The sequence below is a fragment of the Micromys minutus genome (genome assembly GCF_963924665.1).
Source record: "Micromys minutus genome assembly, chromosome: 1".
NCBI classification, from domain to species: domain Eukaryota; kingdom Metazoa; phylum Chordata; class Mammalia; order Rodentia; family Muridae; genus Micromys; species Micromys minutus.
Window position 1 is genome coordinate 50930272 of NC_137969.1, and position 20302 is coordinate 50950573.

General features: G+C 38.7%; 1 protein-coding gene across 1 annotated transcript in view; it reads left to right on the top strand.

Annotated features, from left to right (window-relative positions):
* EFEMP1 (EGF containing fibulin extracellular matrix protein 1) overlaps window positions 1-8123 on the top strand; it is a 66799-nt gene extending 58676 nt beyond the window's left edge. Inside the window, exons 9-11 of the mRNA XM_080926769.1 lie at window positions 2398-2521; window positions 2608-2803; window positions 7136-8123. Of these exons, the coding sequence (XP_080782895.1) occupies window positions 2398-2521; window positions 2608-2803; window positions 7136-7297 (482 nt within the window). The 3' untranslated portion in view covers window positions 7298-8123. The remainder of the gene's footprint in view (window positions 1-2397; window positions 2522-2607; window positions 2804-7135) is intronic.
* The last annotated feature ends 12179 nt before the right edge of the window (window positions 8124-20302 follow it).

Genomic DNA, 20302 nt, shown 5'->3' on the forward strand with positions numbered 1-20302 from the left:
ATACACTGCAGCTGTCTTCAGACACACCAGAAGAGGGCATCAGATCCCATTATAGATGGTTGTGAGCCACCATGTGTTTGCTGGGAATTGAACTCAACCTCTGGAAGAGCAGTTTGTACTCTTAACCACTGAGCCATCTCTTCCACCCCCTACATTGAGTATTGTAATATTTTTCATCCTGAAATTTTTTCTAAAATGATATAGCTGTTATAGAGGTTGCGTTACTGAAAGTACTGAGTGAGATCACAGCCTCAGATTTCCTTTTGCTGCTATCTGTCTCTATATTACAAACTGGTCTTAGTATTCCTCATAACAGACCACCACCTTTACCTCCCAAAGAAAGAGAAAACATCTAATGAATATGTCAATAGTGACTTTCATGGAATCTATATATTTTTAATGATAGTCAGCCAAGAATATACTTCCTATAACTTATTCATAGACACTGTGTAGGTTTTCCAGTGTCCTCTTGGATTCTAGAAAAGTTTAACCAGCTGAAAGTTAATAGAATTACTTTCACCCAAAAATAGGGCATAAAACTATTCTCACAATGAGCCACCAACCAAAGATCACAGAACGGCTGGTCTGAGACCCCCAACATATGTGTAGCGGAGGGTTGCCGTGTCTGGCCTTAGTGGATGCACTTAATCCTCTTGATGCTCCAGAGTGGAGGGATACCTGGGTGGCCACCCTCTCAAAGGTGAAGGGGAGGGGGATAGAGGAAAGAACCCCAAAAGGGGGACTGGGAGTGGGGCAACATTTTGGGATGTAAATTAATAAATGAATGAATAATTTTTTAAAAAATATTCTCACAATAGAGCTACTCCTGCCATTTTATGGACTTGAATTTTTCCTGTTTTCCATCCATTCCAACCGAGACACCCTCTTCACCTGTCTCCACACAGCTTATACGGGAAACAACTGAATTAAGTTAATGTCCATCAATGAAAAGATTCAGTAGTAGGTACAGCAACCCTCCAACCAGGTGTTTGTAAGCTAGAGCAGTACAAAACACACAATGAAAACAAAACAAATTTTAATAATTCAATAATAAAAAAGCAACAAGTAAAATGTAAGCAACAAAGGCCCTAAACAGACAATATCAGGTATATAAACTCAAAAGAGTTTATATATGAACACCTAGTCCATAAATGACTTGAAGCAGGACTAGGTAAACCACTTAAAGATAAATTAAGGAATAAAAATAGTCAATTGTAGGAAGGCATGATTCAGAACTGGCTTCTATGAGACAAAATATAAACTACTATCTGTATGAAAAAGAAGCTGTAATTATGTAAGAATATGGACATTAAGGTAAGAATATGGTATCAACATTTAATACTTCTTGCTAGTTAGAAACCTGTTCTTCAAATGTCATCTGGGACTCCAATTAGCTGAATCTCGAATCAGTCTCTGTCTAGCCTGGTCTAACAACCACCAGCCTCATCCCCAAGACTTTCCTCATCTGGCTGCTCAGTAGAATTTGCCTTTTCCTTATTTACCTCCCATTTTTGCCAGTCTCTTCTCCTTTATAAAACACCTCTGCTTTATGAAGTGGAACACTGCATAGTTCACTTTTTCCCTGTGGGGAATGCAACACCTCCCAGAGCACCACCTGCCTCTTGTATGCTGTTACTAAAGCTAACTCTCCTACCCTCCCTCCTTCCTTCTCTCTGTGACTCTTTCCTCCTCCCTCTTTTCCAGGCTCCCTAAACAGCTGTTCTCTCATGGGAAGCTTTCCTGTCTCCATGCATGAGAAATCTTCTAAATCCCACTCTTGAAGGCCGTTCTGGTCCCTAATCCTCTGCACGCAATCAGCTGTACATCTGATCTGCATTCTTACCTACGTTTTAATTACAGTTTACTCTGGAAGTAGCTGTTTTGTATCTATATTCTCAGATAGTTATCAGCTCCTTCAGACAGGACAGGAGATGGATATTTTTTTGTTGGTGTTTTGTTTACTTTCATATAAGCAAGTTTGACTTTGAATTCAACAGTCAACACCTGGTAAGAAATGAAATACAATGACATGCCCTGTCTTAGTGTCTTAGTACTCAGTGCTATTTATTGATATAAATGCAGTAAACTTATCTTGCAACCACTCAGGTGTCTAAGAGCAAACTGAACAAGCCAGGTGTGGTGGTACACACATGTAATCTTAGTTCTTAGGAGGCCAAGGCAGGAGAATTTTGAGCTCAAGGCCAGCTTTGATTACCTAGTGACTTCCACACCAGCCTGCTTTACATGACAAGACCCTAACATCCACCCTACAAATAAAAATAAATAAAAGTAAAATGATCCCAGTCCAGATTTTCCCCAATACATTTCCTTACATACCAGAATCTGTTACTCATACAATTTGCTGATGTCAGTAAACCCTTTAATGTGTGACTGCAGATATAAATGAATGTGAGACCACCAATGAATGCCGAGAAGATGAAATGTGCTGGAATTACCACGGTGGCTTCCGCTGTTACCCACGAAATCCATGTCAAGATCCCTATGTTCTAACATCAGAAAAGTAAGAGACATTAGAACCTCTAAACATAAGTATTTTCTGGTCCTCCTGAGCTAAACTTGTGACTACTTCTGTGTTTGTCCCCACAGCCGATGTGTTTGCCCAGTCTCAAACACTATGTGCCGAGAGGTGCCCCAGTCTATAGTCTACAAATACATGAACATCCGATCTGACAGGTCTGTGCCATCGGACATCTTCCAGATACAGGCCACAACAATTTATACAAACACCATTAATACTTTTCGGATTAAATCTGGAAATGAAAATGGAGAGTTCTACCTACGAGTAAGTATGATTAGGTAGCACTAGCTGCTGTAAAGATGTCCATTTGCTGTGTGCCTTCATGTAGAGATTAAGTTAAAACCTCCAGAGTTTCATGTGAGAGGACTGTGTCCAGCTGTCTGGAGTATATGTGGTAATACTATCAGATATTAAAAGAAGAGTGAGATTCTGAAAGACTAGGTAGTCTCCTAAAAGCTACCCAGATTCTGGGCCATAGAATCTACCAAAACTGTGTGTGACTCTTAGACACAAGCATAACCCAAATAGGTACTGCAAACACATGTTATTTAATTGTGAAGATAAGAGCACTCTGAAAGCTTCCCTTGTAATAAAGTTTATAGATTGTTCTGATGTTGACACAATTATCTTGTCCCTTGATATATTAACTACCTTCTTGCTCCAGAGTAACAACCATTTCTTTACCAAAAAATTAGACGTGATTAATTTCTGAAGAGAAAAACTCAACTTACAAGAATACATTTTATTAACATATGATATTTTAAACCTGAGCCATTCTAGGTAGAAGGTGCCTCTTTGTGAGTTTTACACAATTCAGTAACTGTAAGAGAGCACAGCAGGCTCACTGAAAAAGCTTCTTTAAATTGTGCTTTCTGTTTAAACTTTTATCCATCACTTAAGAAAATAAAAGCTTCCTGGACTAACCATCATGCAATTAGATGAAATCTCACATTAATTTTTTTCTCTACAATAAACATAACATTTTGACATTTATTTTTATTTATATCTTCTTTTATTGTCTTGATTTTTAAATAGATAATATTTTCCCCAGGCATCCCACATTCATGAACAATATGAAACATTACCAATTTGATATAGTGTTAGGTAGTTTTAAATTGTTTTTACTCAAATTAATTTGTAATCCAAACAAAAACATTTAAAGCAAGGCATGGATACACATGCCTGAAATTACAGCACTCATGAGACAGAGCCAGAAGGACTATAAGATTAAGGCCAACCTGGTGTATCCAGTAAGTCTGAGGCTAGTCTCAGATTTTGAGAAAAAGTTTGTCTCAAATTAAGAATAAGAAACAAAATGACTTATAAAAATAGGTGGTCTGAGATTATTTGTCACACAATCAAAATCAAAACTGAAATTCCACCAGCAGACGGCATTTCATGCTTAGAGATCAGCCAGCAGACACTAGTTGAGTACGCACTGCGTCCTCAGCCTTATGCTTGCTTCTTTGAGAAACTAAGAAGACATTCAGTACACAGTTCCTTCTTTCAAAGAGCTTTTTACTGTGCCATTTTACCTTGGGCCTATTTACTGTTTAATTCTCTGGCCTAAATAGAAGCCACTGTTATGGGTAATGTCACTCAAGAAGAGTGTAGATGGCTCAAATTGCTCAGAAGACTGAATAATGAATGAAGGACTGAGTCATAAAGACTTTTCACCTGTAGCCTGGTCTGAGACCTACTGAGCATCTCATTCACCTTTGCACTCAGCCTCTACCACTCTGCCACCAACTCCCAAACCTCAGCCATGCCCTAAGCTTGTTTGAGAAGAGCAGCACGTGAGACCTTGGCCTTCAGTGGTCCTCCTTTCTGAATGCTCTCAGTCCCATCCTGAACCTCACTTCCCCATGTGGCAACCCCAGATACATTCTGTAATCCACATATACTTTAAAGTAAGCCTGTGAGCATAGGTTGATACTGCAAACGTTGTGTCATCTTTCAGTGGGTCCTGAGTATGTTCCAAAATGCTGTTGTGCTTCTTGTGTGTTTTTATTCCATTCTTTTCAGCCTTTGTTCTCATATTTAGTAAGCCTTTATACCCTGCATTTTTAGTGGGTGAGTCACTTCCTGCTTTGAAATCAGACACCAGCACTGACACCAACTAGCATAAACTTTCTGTTCAACTCTTGAAAATGTACCTCCGTATTCTCCATCTGGTTTGATTCTAATGATATTTTATGTGTCAGTCACGGCCAACCCAGGACCATGGACTCCCCATTCTGTCTCCTCTGGAACCCTATTTAATTACATTCCCCTCTACTCCCTTTTGAGCATGTTTCTCCCTGAAGATGTTATACTGGCTCTCCTCTTCCCTGGAAGACTAGGCTATTTTGTTTCCTCACTTTTGCGGCATTTCTTTGTCTTTCTATCTAAATATCTTACTGAAGTTGTTGTAGGGGAAAAGCCACTGATGACATCTATCATGTTAAATCTGAGGACACTTTTCCATTTCAGCATTTCGTTTTCCTTTGCTAGAACTGTGTTCACTTGCATACTTTCACTTAAGCATCTATTTCTTCCCTGCTTTGTTCCTCTTCTAGTTTTTTAATCATTTATGTTTATGTATGTGTTTTTATGAGTATGTGGACACATGGTGTCTAGGTGCTGGCAGAGGTCAGGTGAGGGTGTCAGATCTCTTGGAGTTAGAGTTACAGGCAGTTGTAGATAAGTTCTGGTTCCTGAACACTCCATTCCTCATGTAAGAGTGTTAATTTAATTATTTTAATAAATGGCAGTATGAGGTTCCTTCCAGCCTTTGACTATTTATGCTCCCAGATGAAAAATATACACACACCCTTATATTTTACTGTACCTTAAGCGGCACAATAGCTGGGCAACTGCCCAACTTCCATGCTGTTAGAATCCACTTTTCTACCAATAAGTCTAAGTTACTACTTTTAATTTCTATATTCCATCTTGGTTGCTCTTAATTCCAATTAGTCAGCTCTCTGGGCCACATTCTCTTGACCCTTTTACACGGCAGCGCTCCTTCTCCCTCTTGCATATTCTTCTTCTTCCATGGCAGCTCTCTCTAGTACTCTTCCATCACAGCTTTTCTCTCTCTCTCTCTCTCTCTCTCTCTCTCTCTCTCTCTCTCTCTCTCTCTCTCTCTCTCTCTCCCCCCCCTACCTCCTTCTCATGGTCCCAAGCCTGGGAAACTTAAACCCTGTCTATATCTCTTCTCCCCAGCTCTTAGCTGCTGGCATCTTTACCAATCATAAATAACTGGAACCAGGGTCTCTCAGTGTCTTATTTGTAACTCTGTCATGTAGTTTGAGGGATTCTAAATTAACATTAGAATATTAGCAACATTAGACTAACCTACTACATTATAGGAACACCAAGCTTAACCACCAGGGCATCTTTCTTCATTTTTTTATTTCTTTCCTCTATCCATTCCATCAATGCCATACTCCCCCAGGCTCTGTAACCTGTCTTAGTTTAATGTGTATTCCTCATAATGATAGCTAAATTTTAATCTAGCTAAATTTTAATCTATGATTCTATTCTTTGTGTCCAGATTCATTCATTCACTTACTGACCCTTCCAAAACATCTCCTTCCACCCTCCAATGCCCCCTCCATGTCCAGTTTTAAACATGTCAATTTGCAGAATTTCCCTTGTTCCTTGATGATTCTAAGGCAGTGGTTCTCAACCTTCCTAATGCTGCAACACTTTAATACAGTTTCTCATGTCGTGGTGACCCCCTAACCATAAGTTTATTTTCATTACTGCTTTAATACTCTAATTTGCCTAATGTTATGAATTATTATATAAATATCCATGTTTTCCAAAGATTATAGGTGACCCCCATGAAAGGGTTCATCCGCAAAGGGGTTGCAACCTGCAAGTTGAGAACCTCTGCTCTAAAATATTTGTACATGTTAAATATGTATATATGTATGTATGTATGTATGTACGTATTCCTTTGTACTCATACTATGTATATCCAGATAACCTAAAAGTTATCATGTTCTATTTAAATCTACCACTTAACTGTTTGTTTATAACAGGGTCTCTCTGTAAGCCCTGGATGTTCTAAAATTCATCCATGTAGACCAGGCTAGTCTTGAACTCTGACTGCCTCTGCTTCTGCCTCTGCCTCTGCCTCTGGGACTCAAGGCATGTGCCACTATGCCTGGCTATTTACCTAGCTCCTTACTCACTAGACTGTGAACAAATGTTCAATGTTAAGAAAATGACAAGTGACTGCTTTCTTTACTGGTTTCAAGATTATCAGATTATCATGTGAACTTTAGAGAGACTGGAATTGTTCAATCCATGAGTAATGTTAATAACAAAAGAAAAATATTTCATAATTTAACAATGTTAACAAGAAATATGGGAAAATAAGAATTTTAAAAGCAAGCCCTCACCTTGGAGCTCATGCAAATGAATGGATTAGGGTAAAGATGAAAGTTAGAAGCAAGCAGGGACTGAACAATGCTCCTATTTCCTGTTATTTCCCCTGATATCACAGGAAGTATACTAGCAACAACAACAACAACAACAGCAACAAAATAGAAACTGTAGCCTATGAAAAAAGTCATTGTGTCCACCCTTCTTTTCTTTTATTAGCAAACAAGCCCTGTGGGTGCAATGCTGGTGCTTGTGAAGTCGCTATCAGGACCAAGAGAATACATCGTGGACCTGGAGATGCTGACCGTCAGTAGTATAGGGACCTTCCGCACAAGCTCTGTGCTAAGATTGACAATAATAGTGGGGCCATTTTCATTTTAGCCTTTTATTCCTATAAAGCCTACCACAAACATTTAAATCAGCCAAAGAATATCATTACCTTAAAACTCTATTTTATTTATGACTATATCTAGTACATCTATATGCAAACAGCTAGTCTATGGTAGGAAGTGGGCATTTAATCATAAGAGTCAATGTTTATCTTTATCACTGTATGTAAATTAGACATTAATCCAACATTCCTCTTGAAGAGAGCTAAGCATATATTATCTAGTGAAACTTGGATTCTTTCCTATAAAAATGGAACCAAGCAATGATACTGTTCTGTGGTATATAGAGAAACATACAACAGCACAAACCATCTCATGAGGATTGGTCATCTTAACATCAAGAGCAAGAAGGAGGGCTTTTTTTAAAAACTGCTTTGTAAGAAAATGGAAAAAAGTCAATAAAGATATATTTCTTTAGAAAATGAGAATCTGCCATGTTTGTGTTGGTCTAATCAGTTTAAAGGTACTTGTTTCTTGTTTAGTGAGAAATTATTATTGTGCAATATGCTTGTTTCTATATAGCATCTTAAATCTTGTCAGGAGTTTCACCCACAATTCTATAAAAATCAAATATATTCTTAAAAAATTATCCTGCTGTATCGATGAGAAATAGTTGAGAAAAATAGTTTTTTTAAGAATCATTTTAGAATTCTCCAAAGAAGCGAGTTAAGTACATGTAATAGAATCCCTGAAGCAGTTCAGAGCAAAATGGGGAAGAGGTGTTTCCCTGGAGACACTCCCATTTCTAAGCCTAATTTCTAACTACCCTGTAGTTTGCCAGCAAGAATCTGACCCTTGTACTTGCAGTCAGTGAGGGAGAATAAGTGGCTCTTTACTCTTAGAATTCACATTATTGTTTCTGCTCATTTTATGAAAATAAATCATATCTTGTTAGTTTAAAATAACTGCTTCTCTTTTATTTTTAAATAAAAATATTCTTTTTAGAAGAGTACCCAACTTCCAGGCATTTTAAGGTGACCAATTACAGCTGCATAGATGCATAAAGACTATTAAAATCACACACACACAAACACACACACACATAAACACACACAATATGTACAAAAAATGTTCTTCTAACATCTCATTTAAAAGAACAAATAAACGAGCCTGTCACAAGTAACCTTGCTGCTGAAAACAAATGTCTTTTAGAGTTAATTAAATGTGCAAGAATTGTTAAAAAGAAGTCTCACTGAGAAACAAAATACAAATTTCTTGACTGTAGGGTGAGTTTTGTGAGTTTCAGAACAAAAAAAAAGGAGAGAGACCCTGGTGCACAGCCACACCTGTCCTCACCTGCTACACCAGAGACCACAGTCCACATCATTTAAACACTGACCTCAATTTTGACATTTAATCTATCTAGATTTCCCTGTCTTTAGACAAAGCCTTTAAGTCAGAGCTTAGTACAAGAACACTTAGGGAAGTGGGGATCAACCATATTTGTGTTGGTCTTTATTGTAATGATCAGTTTGAAGGCAGATGTTTATTGCAAAACATTAATGACCATTGTACAGCATGCTGGTTTCTATAGGCATTTTAAACTTTGCAAAAATTTCACCCAAAGCCTAAGACATTTTCTAAGATTTTTTTTTTCCATCTTAAAAAGACAGTCTGTCTCTAGGTTACCAGAGACTGCAGAAGTAACAGGAATCTATAGGATATTCTTGCTTAAACGCTGGCCCTCCAGCCTCATCTTCAAACACTTCATATATTATCTAGATTAACAGAAACTATTAGCAGATAGGCTACTTCTCTTTTAGTCCAAGTCTGGTCCAACCCACAAATCAGACACACTGAAAGACTTACATAATGCAGTACTACTGACAAAATGTTATCTTTAAATTGTGCACACACTGGAGTGCATATTTCAGTGCACACAACTCACTCACCAAGCTGTGTGACTATAGTACTCTTTAGATCCATAACATTTTATTTGCTAGAAACATGAGCTCACTATCACCATCCCCAGCACCACTTGTCGAAAACTTTTGTAAGAGATCCCACTGAGCAACTTCTGTCTTGATTTGTTAATTCTGACATTTCTTATGAATAGAAACATAAATGTGGCCTTTTATGCCTGGCTTCTTCCATCCTGCATGTTTCAGTATATGTCAAATACTGACAACCATGTATTTGTAATTCACACAACATAGTTTATGTCTGTAATACATTCCTTTTGTGTCCATTGCATAGATAAACATTTTGCTTATTTTTATCAGCTATTAGACATCTCCTGGTATATTGTTTCTGCCTATAGCTTTTCTTATAATGTTTTAACAAGAAAATGATTATTTATTCACCCATCTCAGAATTCAGATTAACCCATTTTCAGCTGAATTGCAAGTAAATATGATTGTTTTGTTCTTAATTCTTGGGATCAATGTCTTGAAAAGAACGTGGGGAAGCTAACACATGAGTTCCTTCATGGGTGCAACAATCCCCGGTACACATAAAAATTGTATGGTCTCTTTGACTGTAGTTTTAAATTCAAAATCAGTGATGATCCAGAGCAGTAAGACAAAGGCCTGCTTTGTTCTCCAGCTCTACAGTTCCCCTTCTGCCTTTGAAAACCACTGAGCTGAAGCAATTCCTATGGCTGGGAACTACAGCCATGTCCACATTATAATTAGACTTTTTCAATTGGCGTACATTCATTGAGGATCTCTACTGTAACACCATCCAACACTGGTCATCGTGATGCCGAAAAACCAGGATTCTAGGCTAAATTCTAATCATACAGAGCTAAGATACTTGATCAATTCACATGGCTTCTCATTGCCTTTGTTACTTTATCAATAAAATGGGAAAGTTGAAACAACATCTTTCCCCCAGTTTTAAAAACTTTTAAATACCTACCCCATGGATACATTGAGAGCTCCCTCAAAGTACCTGGGTGCGCTGTGAACGTGGCCATTGTTATGGAAGAAAATAGTTCCCATGCAAAAATAAATTCTCTGCATGGCATTATTCTCTGAGAAAAGGAAAAGAATCCAGTTCAGCTACAAACTTTTAAAATTACATTTTAAAATGCATTTGTATATATTCTGTCTTAAATAATTATTTTTAAAATATTGGGGGTGCAATGTACGTGGTAATCTGAGAATGACACATGGCAAACTGTCTCTCCTCCCACCTTGCAGTTCAGGGGATTGAACTCAGGTCATCAGGCTTGGCATCAAGCACCCCTTTTTTTCCACTGTTACTGACTGAAATAGGATTACTCAGTGACAGTCATTTGCCTGGCTTTTATGCACAGAGAAGGGAGCAGCCACATGTTCCCATGGAGCAATGTGCTCTCAGAAAAATGTCCTCGCTTTTTCTCAGTGAACTTCAGAATGAGGACTGACCTAGATCCAGTCAAACACTCATGACCTGGCTTAGACTTTCGTGCTTTCTCAGTGGCTAAATGGTTTGAAATGGTCAGAAAAGGCCTGGTAATTAAGACCTCTCAAAAAAGGGGGGTCCCCTCTGTTGCCAAATCGCCACTCCAAGCAGTTTGACAACATGCAATTTCCATTCTCTTAGAATAAAAACTCTCCTGTCACATGTCCTCATTTTTAAGTAATGAACAGACTCATGAACTTTTTGTTTTCTCAGGCTCCTAACACTTGCTCAAGGTTACAGTGTGTTGAGCAAGATCCCTGTGCCCAGAGTGAAGTCATAAGAATTTAAGAGTACCCCAAATTTCAACAACACAAGGCCAACCCTTTCCTCCTGAGATCCTTGAGAACCTTTCTACTCTGCACTATGGGCAGTCACATCTGATGTCACAGCCACCATTAACCACTGTCAAGTTAAAACCACACATACTCAAAATGGAGAGCTGTTTACATTCTTAAACTGCAGAGAGAGAGAGAGAGAGAGAGAGAGAGAGAGAGAGAGAGAAGGAAGGAGGGAGGGAGGGAAGGAGGGAGGGAGGGAGGGAGAGAAGTCCCTCCATGCTTTGAAATGCAAAGAACAATCACAGCAATGATTCTACATCAACACTATAGAACTCCTAAAGAAATCAAAGTTTGTAAACACTGGAGGAGACTGCTCTGTGAGGACGAACTCTGAGGAGCAGAGTGGAGAAGATGGGCAGGAGCTAACACGCTGCTGCCCAAGGAACTGGAGGAAAATCTTACAAAGCCCAAGTTGTGACATAAATCAGAGTAAAGGAAGGGTTAATGCAAAGAATAAGTCATAAGTTACCAGTGACAGAGAGAATACTACAGCAAGCATCACAAAAAGGTGTGCTCCTGTAGAACCCCAGAGAAGGGGGTTATGTGACTACCTCGGTTGTCAGCAGTCTCCTTAACTCCTTCCATGATATGTTTGAACGAAAGAGAGAAAAGATCTCCAGTAAAGGTGTGTGCTACCAAGTGTGATGACTGGAGTTCAGTACCCAAGACTCACAGGATGGAAACAGAATTGATCCAACAAACTGTCTTTACACACACACACACACACACAGACACACACACACACACACAGCACTAATAAATACATGTAATATTTTAATTTAAAGAAAATATTTAAAAATAACTATTTTAAAATATAAATACTAAGATGTAGGACACCACTAGAAAGCACCTTCATCTGTCAACATTCTCTTTGAGAGAGATTACTTCATGAATCTAAATAATGACCTAGAAAGACTGATTAATTATCCCTAAGACCCTGAACATTATAAGTGGGTTTCCTATTCTGGAAGGTACTTCACAAGTCAGTTTATCATTGATGCGTGTCTCCTTGAGTTCAAGCAACTCCATATGTTTTGAAGAGCTCTGTGTCCTTCTAACTCTCTAACCGTCTTTTTAAAATATAGAACAGCTGCTCACATGTTCCATATGCAGCCCACAAGAGGCAAAGCCTTCCATTAACATGTTGCATTGTTTTAATGCACATATTTCTATCCTAAATCATCATCCCTGAAATATGGCAAGTGTCCATGCCCCAACTAGGCGCACACCTGTAAACTACAAACCCAAACTGTTATCCATATGCTCTCAAGAAGGCCAGTCCTGTTTCATCTGGCCCCCAGACTAAAATAGCAAGATTGCTGAGCAGAAAAAAAAAAAAGCTCAAAACTGAGCTGACTCTTGTATCAGTCCGCGCAGAGGTCTGGTTAAGCTGTTTATATTGTGAGCACATGTGTAGGTTAACGCAACACAGACTCCTTTAATAAGCCAGTATTGGAATATAAATGCAAGAGAATTTTAAAGACCCAAATGCAATCCTCCTCTTGTTTAAAAAAGAAAAGGCTTTGGTAGAAACTCTGTTTCTGAAGGATCAGCATTATCTTTAAATATATGCATAAGTGAAGAAGCAATTTAATGAGTAGGTAGGTGTCTCCAAATTGTTTATTTGCCTTAAAAACTGTATTACATGGTTTTGTTGTTTTAATATTTAAACTATGTTTCATGTTGCAAATTACTTGCCAGGTGTCTCAGTTGGCCGGGTCCAGAAGCATACCCTGACAAGTGGACTCCCCTGTGCTGAGGCAGTTTGAGAGGCTGTCTCAGAGAGAGCATATGAGGAAGGAGAGAGGTGAACAAAAGAAGGGAGAGATCTTGAATTCCAATAAGGGAACATCCTGTGGACAACTGGAACCCTGACCTAGAATCCACCCCCAACCCAAAAATAATCCTGGGAAACTCACCTCGGAAGTGTTTTGTAAAGAGTCCAAAGGGACTGGAGTATCACACACCAGTGTAGACATAAGCACCTGCCTGCAAGTGAGTGAGCACACTGGGACTAGAAACATCCTTTTGGCAGAAGTGGAAGACTCCTTTATTTGGCAAGCTATCAGAAAACTACAAACTGGTACCATAGTCCCCAGTAAACTTATAGGATGTGGGGTGGAGAAGGCCAGTGCAAGCCCAGAGGACTCTGGGAACTGAAGTCTTTGTCACTTCCTGGCATGATGTACTCACGTCACCTGATCCCCTCTTTGACCCTTTACTCAACTTTCTCTCGTCTTCTTTTCTGGCCTTCCACTCCCTTTCTCTTCTACTAAAATTTTCTTCTCCTCCAAGTTTCAACTAGCAAATTAGGCACCATCATGTTCAAGATGATGCCCTAAATTAGGCAGAAAAGCACTTAAGCATGAAGTGTAGTTTCATGTGGTTGATATGGCTTCTATCTGACCTTGACTTCATCCTTACTCAGTATGTGGAGTGCTATATTAAACAGGATATTCTTAAATGTCAGCTTCAAGGGAGCTAACAGCATTGAAGTGTTAATAATAGTCCTTGTACCATCAACCCTTCCCAGGATGCTGGAAATGACCCTATCTCTCTATGTTCACCTGGTCACATGCTCATGGGAAATTTGTAGAAGTAACATACTTCAGCTGATTTGTGGCATAGCACCTTCTTTTCAGATTCCATGTCACATTTCTCTCATGTTACATGGCACTGAGGTAGGTCACAAGCATTTGGGGGCAGAATTAAGGCAATGAGGAACATTCAGTGTTGTTGTAGAAAGGGCCATTTTTATAGTCAACCGTCACAACAATATACACTAACTGGAGCTCAAATCTTGGTACACATATCCTAGAATATTTATATCTCCTCTGAGGAGGAGAGAGAGAAAGAAGAGAGGAGCTGAGAAGAAAGAAAAGGAAGAGAGAGGACGAAGGAGAAAGGAAAGAAGAGGGAGCAGGTGAGGGAGGAGAGGAACAGGAAAAGAATTTGTCAGAGCCAAAAGCTAATCCATGGGAAGTTCTTCTAATCACTAGAGATATACAGTGCTAAGCAGAACACTTGATTCTTAACATGACCCACAATATACTTACCCATTGTATGTACCTCACAATGTACCTCAATGAACATATTGTTCATCTTTTTATACGATTCACAGAAACTATGCTGACAATGAAGAATAAACTGCAGCCGAAGAAAGAATAAGAAAGGAAAAACAGACAGGAAGAAAGAAAGAGAAAAAGAAAGAAAGCTTCAGATAATGCCAAATACCAAAAATTGAAGTTTACTGAAACAGGAAATCAATTTTTAAAAAGAAGTAATGACTACATTCTTGAGTCAGTAAAGATTGATGGAGTGGCAAAGGAGAATGGACCACTGGGGACAGCACTCGCTATGCATTAGGACCCAAGTCCCATTCCCATTGCCTGTGTAAAAAGAAAGCTAGGAACGGTGTCCATTGCAGACAGAGACAGGAGGCTAGATGAAATTTGCTGGTCACCGAAGACCCTGCCTCTTGAAGAAAAACATCCAAGGTTGGCTTTTGGCCTCCGGATACAGATACACCACACACGCACACACACACACACACACACACCACACAAACACACATACAAATACATACCACACACACACACACACACACACACACACACACACACCACACAAACACACATACAAATACATACCACACACACACACACACACACACACACACACACACACACCACCCACACACAAACACACATACACATACATACCACACACACACACACACACACACACACCACACACTAAAGAGGAATAAATCATGCAAATAAGACAGTGGACAATTTTAAAAATACTTCCTGGGTATCACACGCACTGAGTAGGGTATATCACGGCTGCATGGTAGGAATCAGAAGCTGCTCCACTGTGGACATGGACAAACCTGAAGAGGGACATAAGACACAGACCCAGCAGCACTCAGGCCTCGAAGAGTCTATAGGAATTCCTGTGCAGGTAAGTTCACTGCACTCCAAACTCACAGATCATTCTAGAGAGAAATACGACAGAGATAGCCCAAATTAGGCAGTACGAAAAAAATTAGCATGAAAAAAATGCATGGCCTGGTAATAACTATTAGTGAAGATAAAGAAACTCTTATAAGGTTCAGTTTAAGAAAATCCCAACCATATGTAAATCAAGATTTAAGTAACTTTCTATTCTCCCTATACAAAACGACACAAAGCTCTGTGCAGATAAAGGTGTAGGGAAACATGTTACAAGAAAGTGTTTCAGCAGTTAGCTAGGGGGCAGGGGTACTTTTGCAGACCTTGTGATTTTTGCTCTAGCTGTCAGTTTTTTAATTGGTAATTTGTTTTGTCATTTAATACAAGAATGTGTACTTCTTTTACCCTCATGCCCGCATAATGAGCCCCAGATATGTGCACTTTGCTCAAAACTTGACTGCGTCTCTGGTGGTGAGAGTTCAAATCTGCCCTCCTGTTACAGACTTGAGACTTTGTGGGAACTATAAAATGTTAGTTCCTTAGTCCATTTTGTTGTTGCTGAAATAAAGTTCCTAAAGCTGCACACTTCACAATGAAAAGAGATCTTTCTTTTTCTGTTTCAGTGCTTCTCCGCCTTCCTAATGCTGCTACAACCTTTTCATTCTCAGGTTGTGATTACCCTGCAACTATAACATTGTTTTCATTGCTATTTCACAACTACAATTTTGCTGCTGTTATGAATCATAATATAAATATCTTTTTTATTATCTTAAGTTACTCCAGTGAAAGGATTATTTGACCACCCCCAAAAGGGGTCACCTCCCACAGCTTAATAACTGCTGTCTTAAATTTGTAATTTTGGGAGCTAGAAATCTACGATTAGGCAGACCCACCTTTTCAGTATCTGGTGATGGCTATGTTCTCACATGGTTCACGTACCATATGACGTACAGGAATGTAAGAGTAATGTGGAATAGGTCATAGAGCCAGGGAGCTATCGGATCAAAATGGGACCATGTTTTGCTCTCCTATAACAACCCTCTCTCAACAACTAATTAACTTCTTCAAGATTCCGTGAGGCTAAATTAATCTCTTTATGAGGATGGTTTTGACCCAGTAAACTTCCTCTGGCATTGACTTCTTAATGTCTCAGCACCATTTAAATACCCACTATTACTTTTGAAAACATTGTTGTGAAGACCTCTCAATATTATTATTTTGAGAACCAGGCTTCCTCGTGAGTTTTGGAGAAGATGAACTATGTCTAAAACACAAAAGACGCTTAATCTGGGTCTGAGAACACTTGAATAAGCAGAAAAGAGCACAGATAATACCTTAGATTTCAGCCATGCTGACTCCACCTGTCAGCACTGTGTAATCTTGGTAACAATCGGAGATTTAAATGGATGCAGCTTTAACTCAAATTCAAAAATTTAAGATAAATTTCAGGGTCTTGAGAGATGGCTCAGCAGTTAAGAGCTCTGGCTGTTTTCCCAAAGGACTTATGTTTGATTCTCAGCACCCACATGGCAACTCACAGCTGTCTGGAACTCCAGTCTTAAGTCTCTCTTCTGGACTCCTTAGGCACCAGGAATGAACATTGTGCACAGATATACATGCAGGCAGATATGAATGTATAAGTAGTGTATGCATATCTGTGTGTATATGTGTAAGTACAGTGTGTATTATGTGTTTATGTATGTTTGTGTATGCATACGTGTGTGTTTCTGTGTATGTGTGTGTTTGTATGTGTGTATATGTGTGTGCATGTGTGTTTCTATGTATGTGTATGTGCATGTGTTTGTATGTGTGTATGAATTTGTATATATGTGTTTATGTTCCTGTGTGTATGTTTATATGTGTTTATATGTGTTGTGGACATAGTTTAATGCTTAATTATGTTACTTGTTATTAATTATGTTAATTGGGTTCTCAAAATTGCATGAGAATCCTATATGTAAGACACTGAAGGTCCCTGCTTCCAGTTGGTTATGCTTGGTAAATAGTTTCCCGTGGCCAATGGCTAGGCAGGGAAACAGAGATGGGACTTTAGAATTCGCCAGCAAGTGGATGAGAAGGAGAAGGATTTAGAGCTGTCATGCTGGGAAAGCAGAAAGATCAGGCCTGAGAAGTACAGGAAGAGAGAATATACCAAACATGTAAGAGCTGGGAAAGAGCAGCCCCAGGGAGCACCTCTGACTGGGTCCGGGGTGGTCAGAATAGAATATAGGTTTTAGTAAGTAATAATTCAGGGATGTTGAAGGGGAGAGTGTGTTAACCACATGGATGTTTGGGAGTGGCTCAGTCATTGAGTCAGATTAAGGCATATTAAATATAAGGAAGGCCGTGTGTGTGAGTGTGTGTGTGTGTGTGTGGATGGGGGGCAGGTAGTGAGGAATTCATGCCCCTGCCAGGATGATTTGAGTAGCATTAATTGGCTACTGCAACATATGTGGGTGCATTGTGTCTGTGTGAGTATGTGTTTGTATGTGTGTGCATGTGTGTGTGTGTTTGTGTTTCTGCATGTATGTGTTTGTATATATGTGTGTGAATATGTGTCTATATGTGTGTATATGTGTGTCTTTCTATGTATGTGCATATGTGTGTGTTTGTATGTATATATGTGTTTGTGTGTGTGTGTGTGTGTGTGTGTGTATGTTTCTGTAGGTGGTTTTCTTAGAGTGTCAACATTCTGTTCACTTGTGTTTTTCCAGTGATTAGCTGTCTTTTTATCTTAAATCTATAAATCATCAATAATGAGAAAGAAAAGACTTTAATGCTATATATACTCCGATTATATTCCACCTCTGGATCTTGCCTTATGGCACTAGCATCTTTCACTAGACAAACTCCATGCATCTCAAACTGGGCTAAGTACTAAGGATGCAGATCAAAAATGACATATAAGCACTAGATACAATTGATGTAAAATATACTTACACAATTGAAGACAATATTTTGAAACCAACATTTTAAGGTGGCTATCATTTCCTGCATATTCATTACCAACAGGGTTTTTCCAACTTGCTATTTCAGGCCTCAGGAAGTAACTCAGCGTTGGAGGCAGGGATGGGGGCGGGGATTTGATTTCACTGATGAATAAGGCGGCTCCAATGATTTGTTTACGGCCAAATATTAGGCATGATATAACTGGAAACAAGAACCATCTTTCTCCAGAGCCTGAATATTAGCCAAGGCAGCACAGCTGAGGGCAGCTAATCCAGGGCACAGAGAAAGCCCTTCTGTGCTTTTGAAGATGTTAGAATTGGGTTTCTTCAGGAAAAGGCTGTTTTTGCACAAGGAAGCTTACACAAAACAGCAGAACACAAACACAGGGTAGGAAACCTCATAAACCTTGTGGTTCATAACTCTTGACAAAGGTTCTGACTCTTCTTGCTGACTCATATGACAGATCCCTCTCCAAACAGATGTTTATTCCCCTCTTTACTTATTATTTTCTTATTGTTTTCTTCCGTTTCATTAATTTCATAAGCAGACATCATTCCTAATGTTTTTCAAAAACATATTATTTGTGTGGGTAGGAGAAACGTACTAATCAAATCATCTCCAGAATGAGTATAATTTGTAAATTGCGGCTGTGGCAACTTCTAAAAAGTGCTATGAAATATTACACAATTCTATAATTGAGAAACATCTAACAATCTCCTCAGGCTTCCTTAGCAAAGTGTCTCTTCATAAAGATTAAGAATTAAGTGTACTTTGAAGGTTAATATTCAGAACATAATATGCATATACAAATATAATATACATATACAAATGCCTTTGGAAGGAAAGAATATTTTCTGAAAAATATTAAAAAAAAAACTGGAACCCTGAAGTGGTTGAACCTAAGGAATAAAGCTTGCATGTAGAACCCACTGAAGTTCTAGCTTTGTTATTTATTTTAATGAATAAAAATATAAAATTATGCATGTCTGTGGCATGCTTAACTAGGCCTGTGAAGTCAGTACCCACAAAGCTGAGGCAAGTGGACTGCTGGCCTCACTCCTGCCTGGCCTACAGCATTCAAGAGCAGCCTGAGTGACTGAGTCATGTTTAGGAACTATACTTTATTCTTTAAAAATAATATAAAAAGTGAGTTTCCTATTTATGAAAAATACTTTTACTCAGATATGACTAATACTAAAATTCCTAATTATAATTATAATCACAATTGAACATTATGAGCAATTATGATTTATAATTAAATATAAAACACAATGTGTGCCTGTTACTTCCTTGAATTACTGACATGTACCCTCTAGACTAGTCAAAGACATTATTAACATAAATATATGTTTTAAACATTTCTAAGCAGGCACACTCTTGCAAGCCCACCACTAAGGTAGCAAGAGTAGAATGAGTTTGAGGCTAGCCTGGGCTACATAGACCTCTCATAAATTGAACAAAAAAAAAAAAAAAATAGGATAGCAATTACCCGCAAAAGTTAGCAATGACTAAAACTAGCACATATTCTTTGGGGGGGGATTAATGTAGAACTGTTAAATATCAGTTGTCACTCTGTGTGTGTGTGTGTGTGTGTGTGTGTGTGTGTGTGTGTGTGTGTGTGTGTGTGTTTTAATTGCTCGAGGTTTGAAGATTTGACACACTTCTGCTGAATGAGAATTCGTACAATTAAATGTAAGAAGAGCTACAGACACATTAATGCCATTTTACCTTACCAGAAGTAACTGTGTGTATATTACCAGTTGCTTAGTTTTCCTATTTCTAAATCTAGGCCACTGTAAAACAACCACAGAGGACTAATATACAGCATTCATTCCTTGAAAATAAACAATAAAAGGCAACAAATCTTGAAATGTTAGTCCCTTAAGCAGTAGATATCATAGAGATATTTCAAAAACTCTATGACAAAATTAGGAAAAGGGAACAAACCAAGAGATGCTGTGGCTGTCACAAAACATCAGTGAGAAGCCTCAGTGTGACCCATAACCACTTTGAAGAAAGGTAAAATGAGACATCTACCCCAAAACATCACCAAAACTGTGTGGTTCATTTTGCCTTTCAGTTGTCTGAGTGCCAGTCAAAAGATCTAGTTTCCACGTCAGTGTAGTCATAGGTAGACCCTATTTTTATTCAGTATGAGTGTTCAGAGGTAGGTAGCACAAGTTTCCACGGCAAATTAATTAAAGTAGCTAATACATAAGAAGTAAGAAACATAGTAATGTGACACAAAGCTAGTTAGCTTGCAGTGAGCTTCCGTGGCAAAGGAATCCCAGCAAATCAGACAGGGAGGCTGTTTTTGCTCCAGTAATTTCAGTAATGTGTTATTTTGTGTCGAAACAGCTCAGGTCTCGG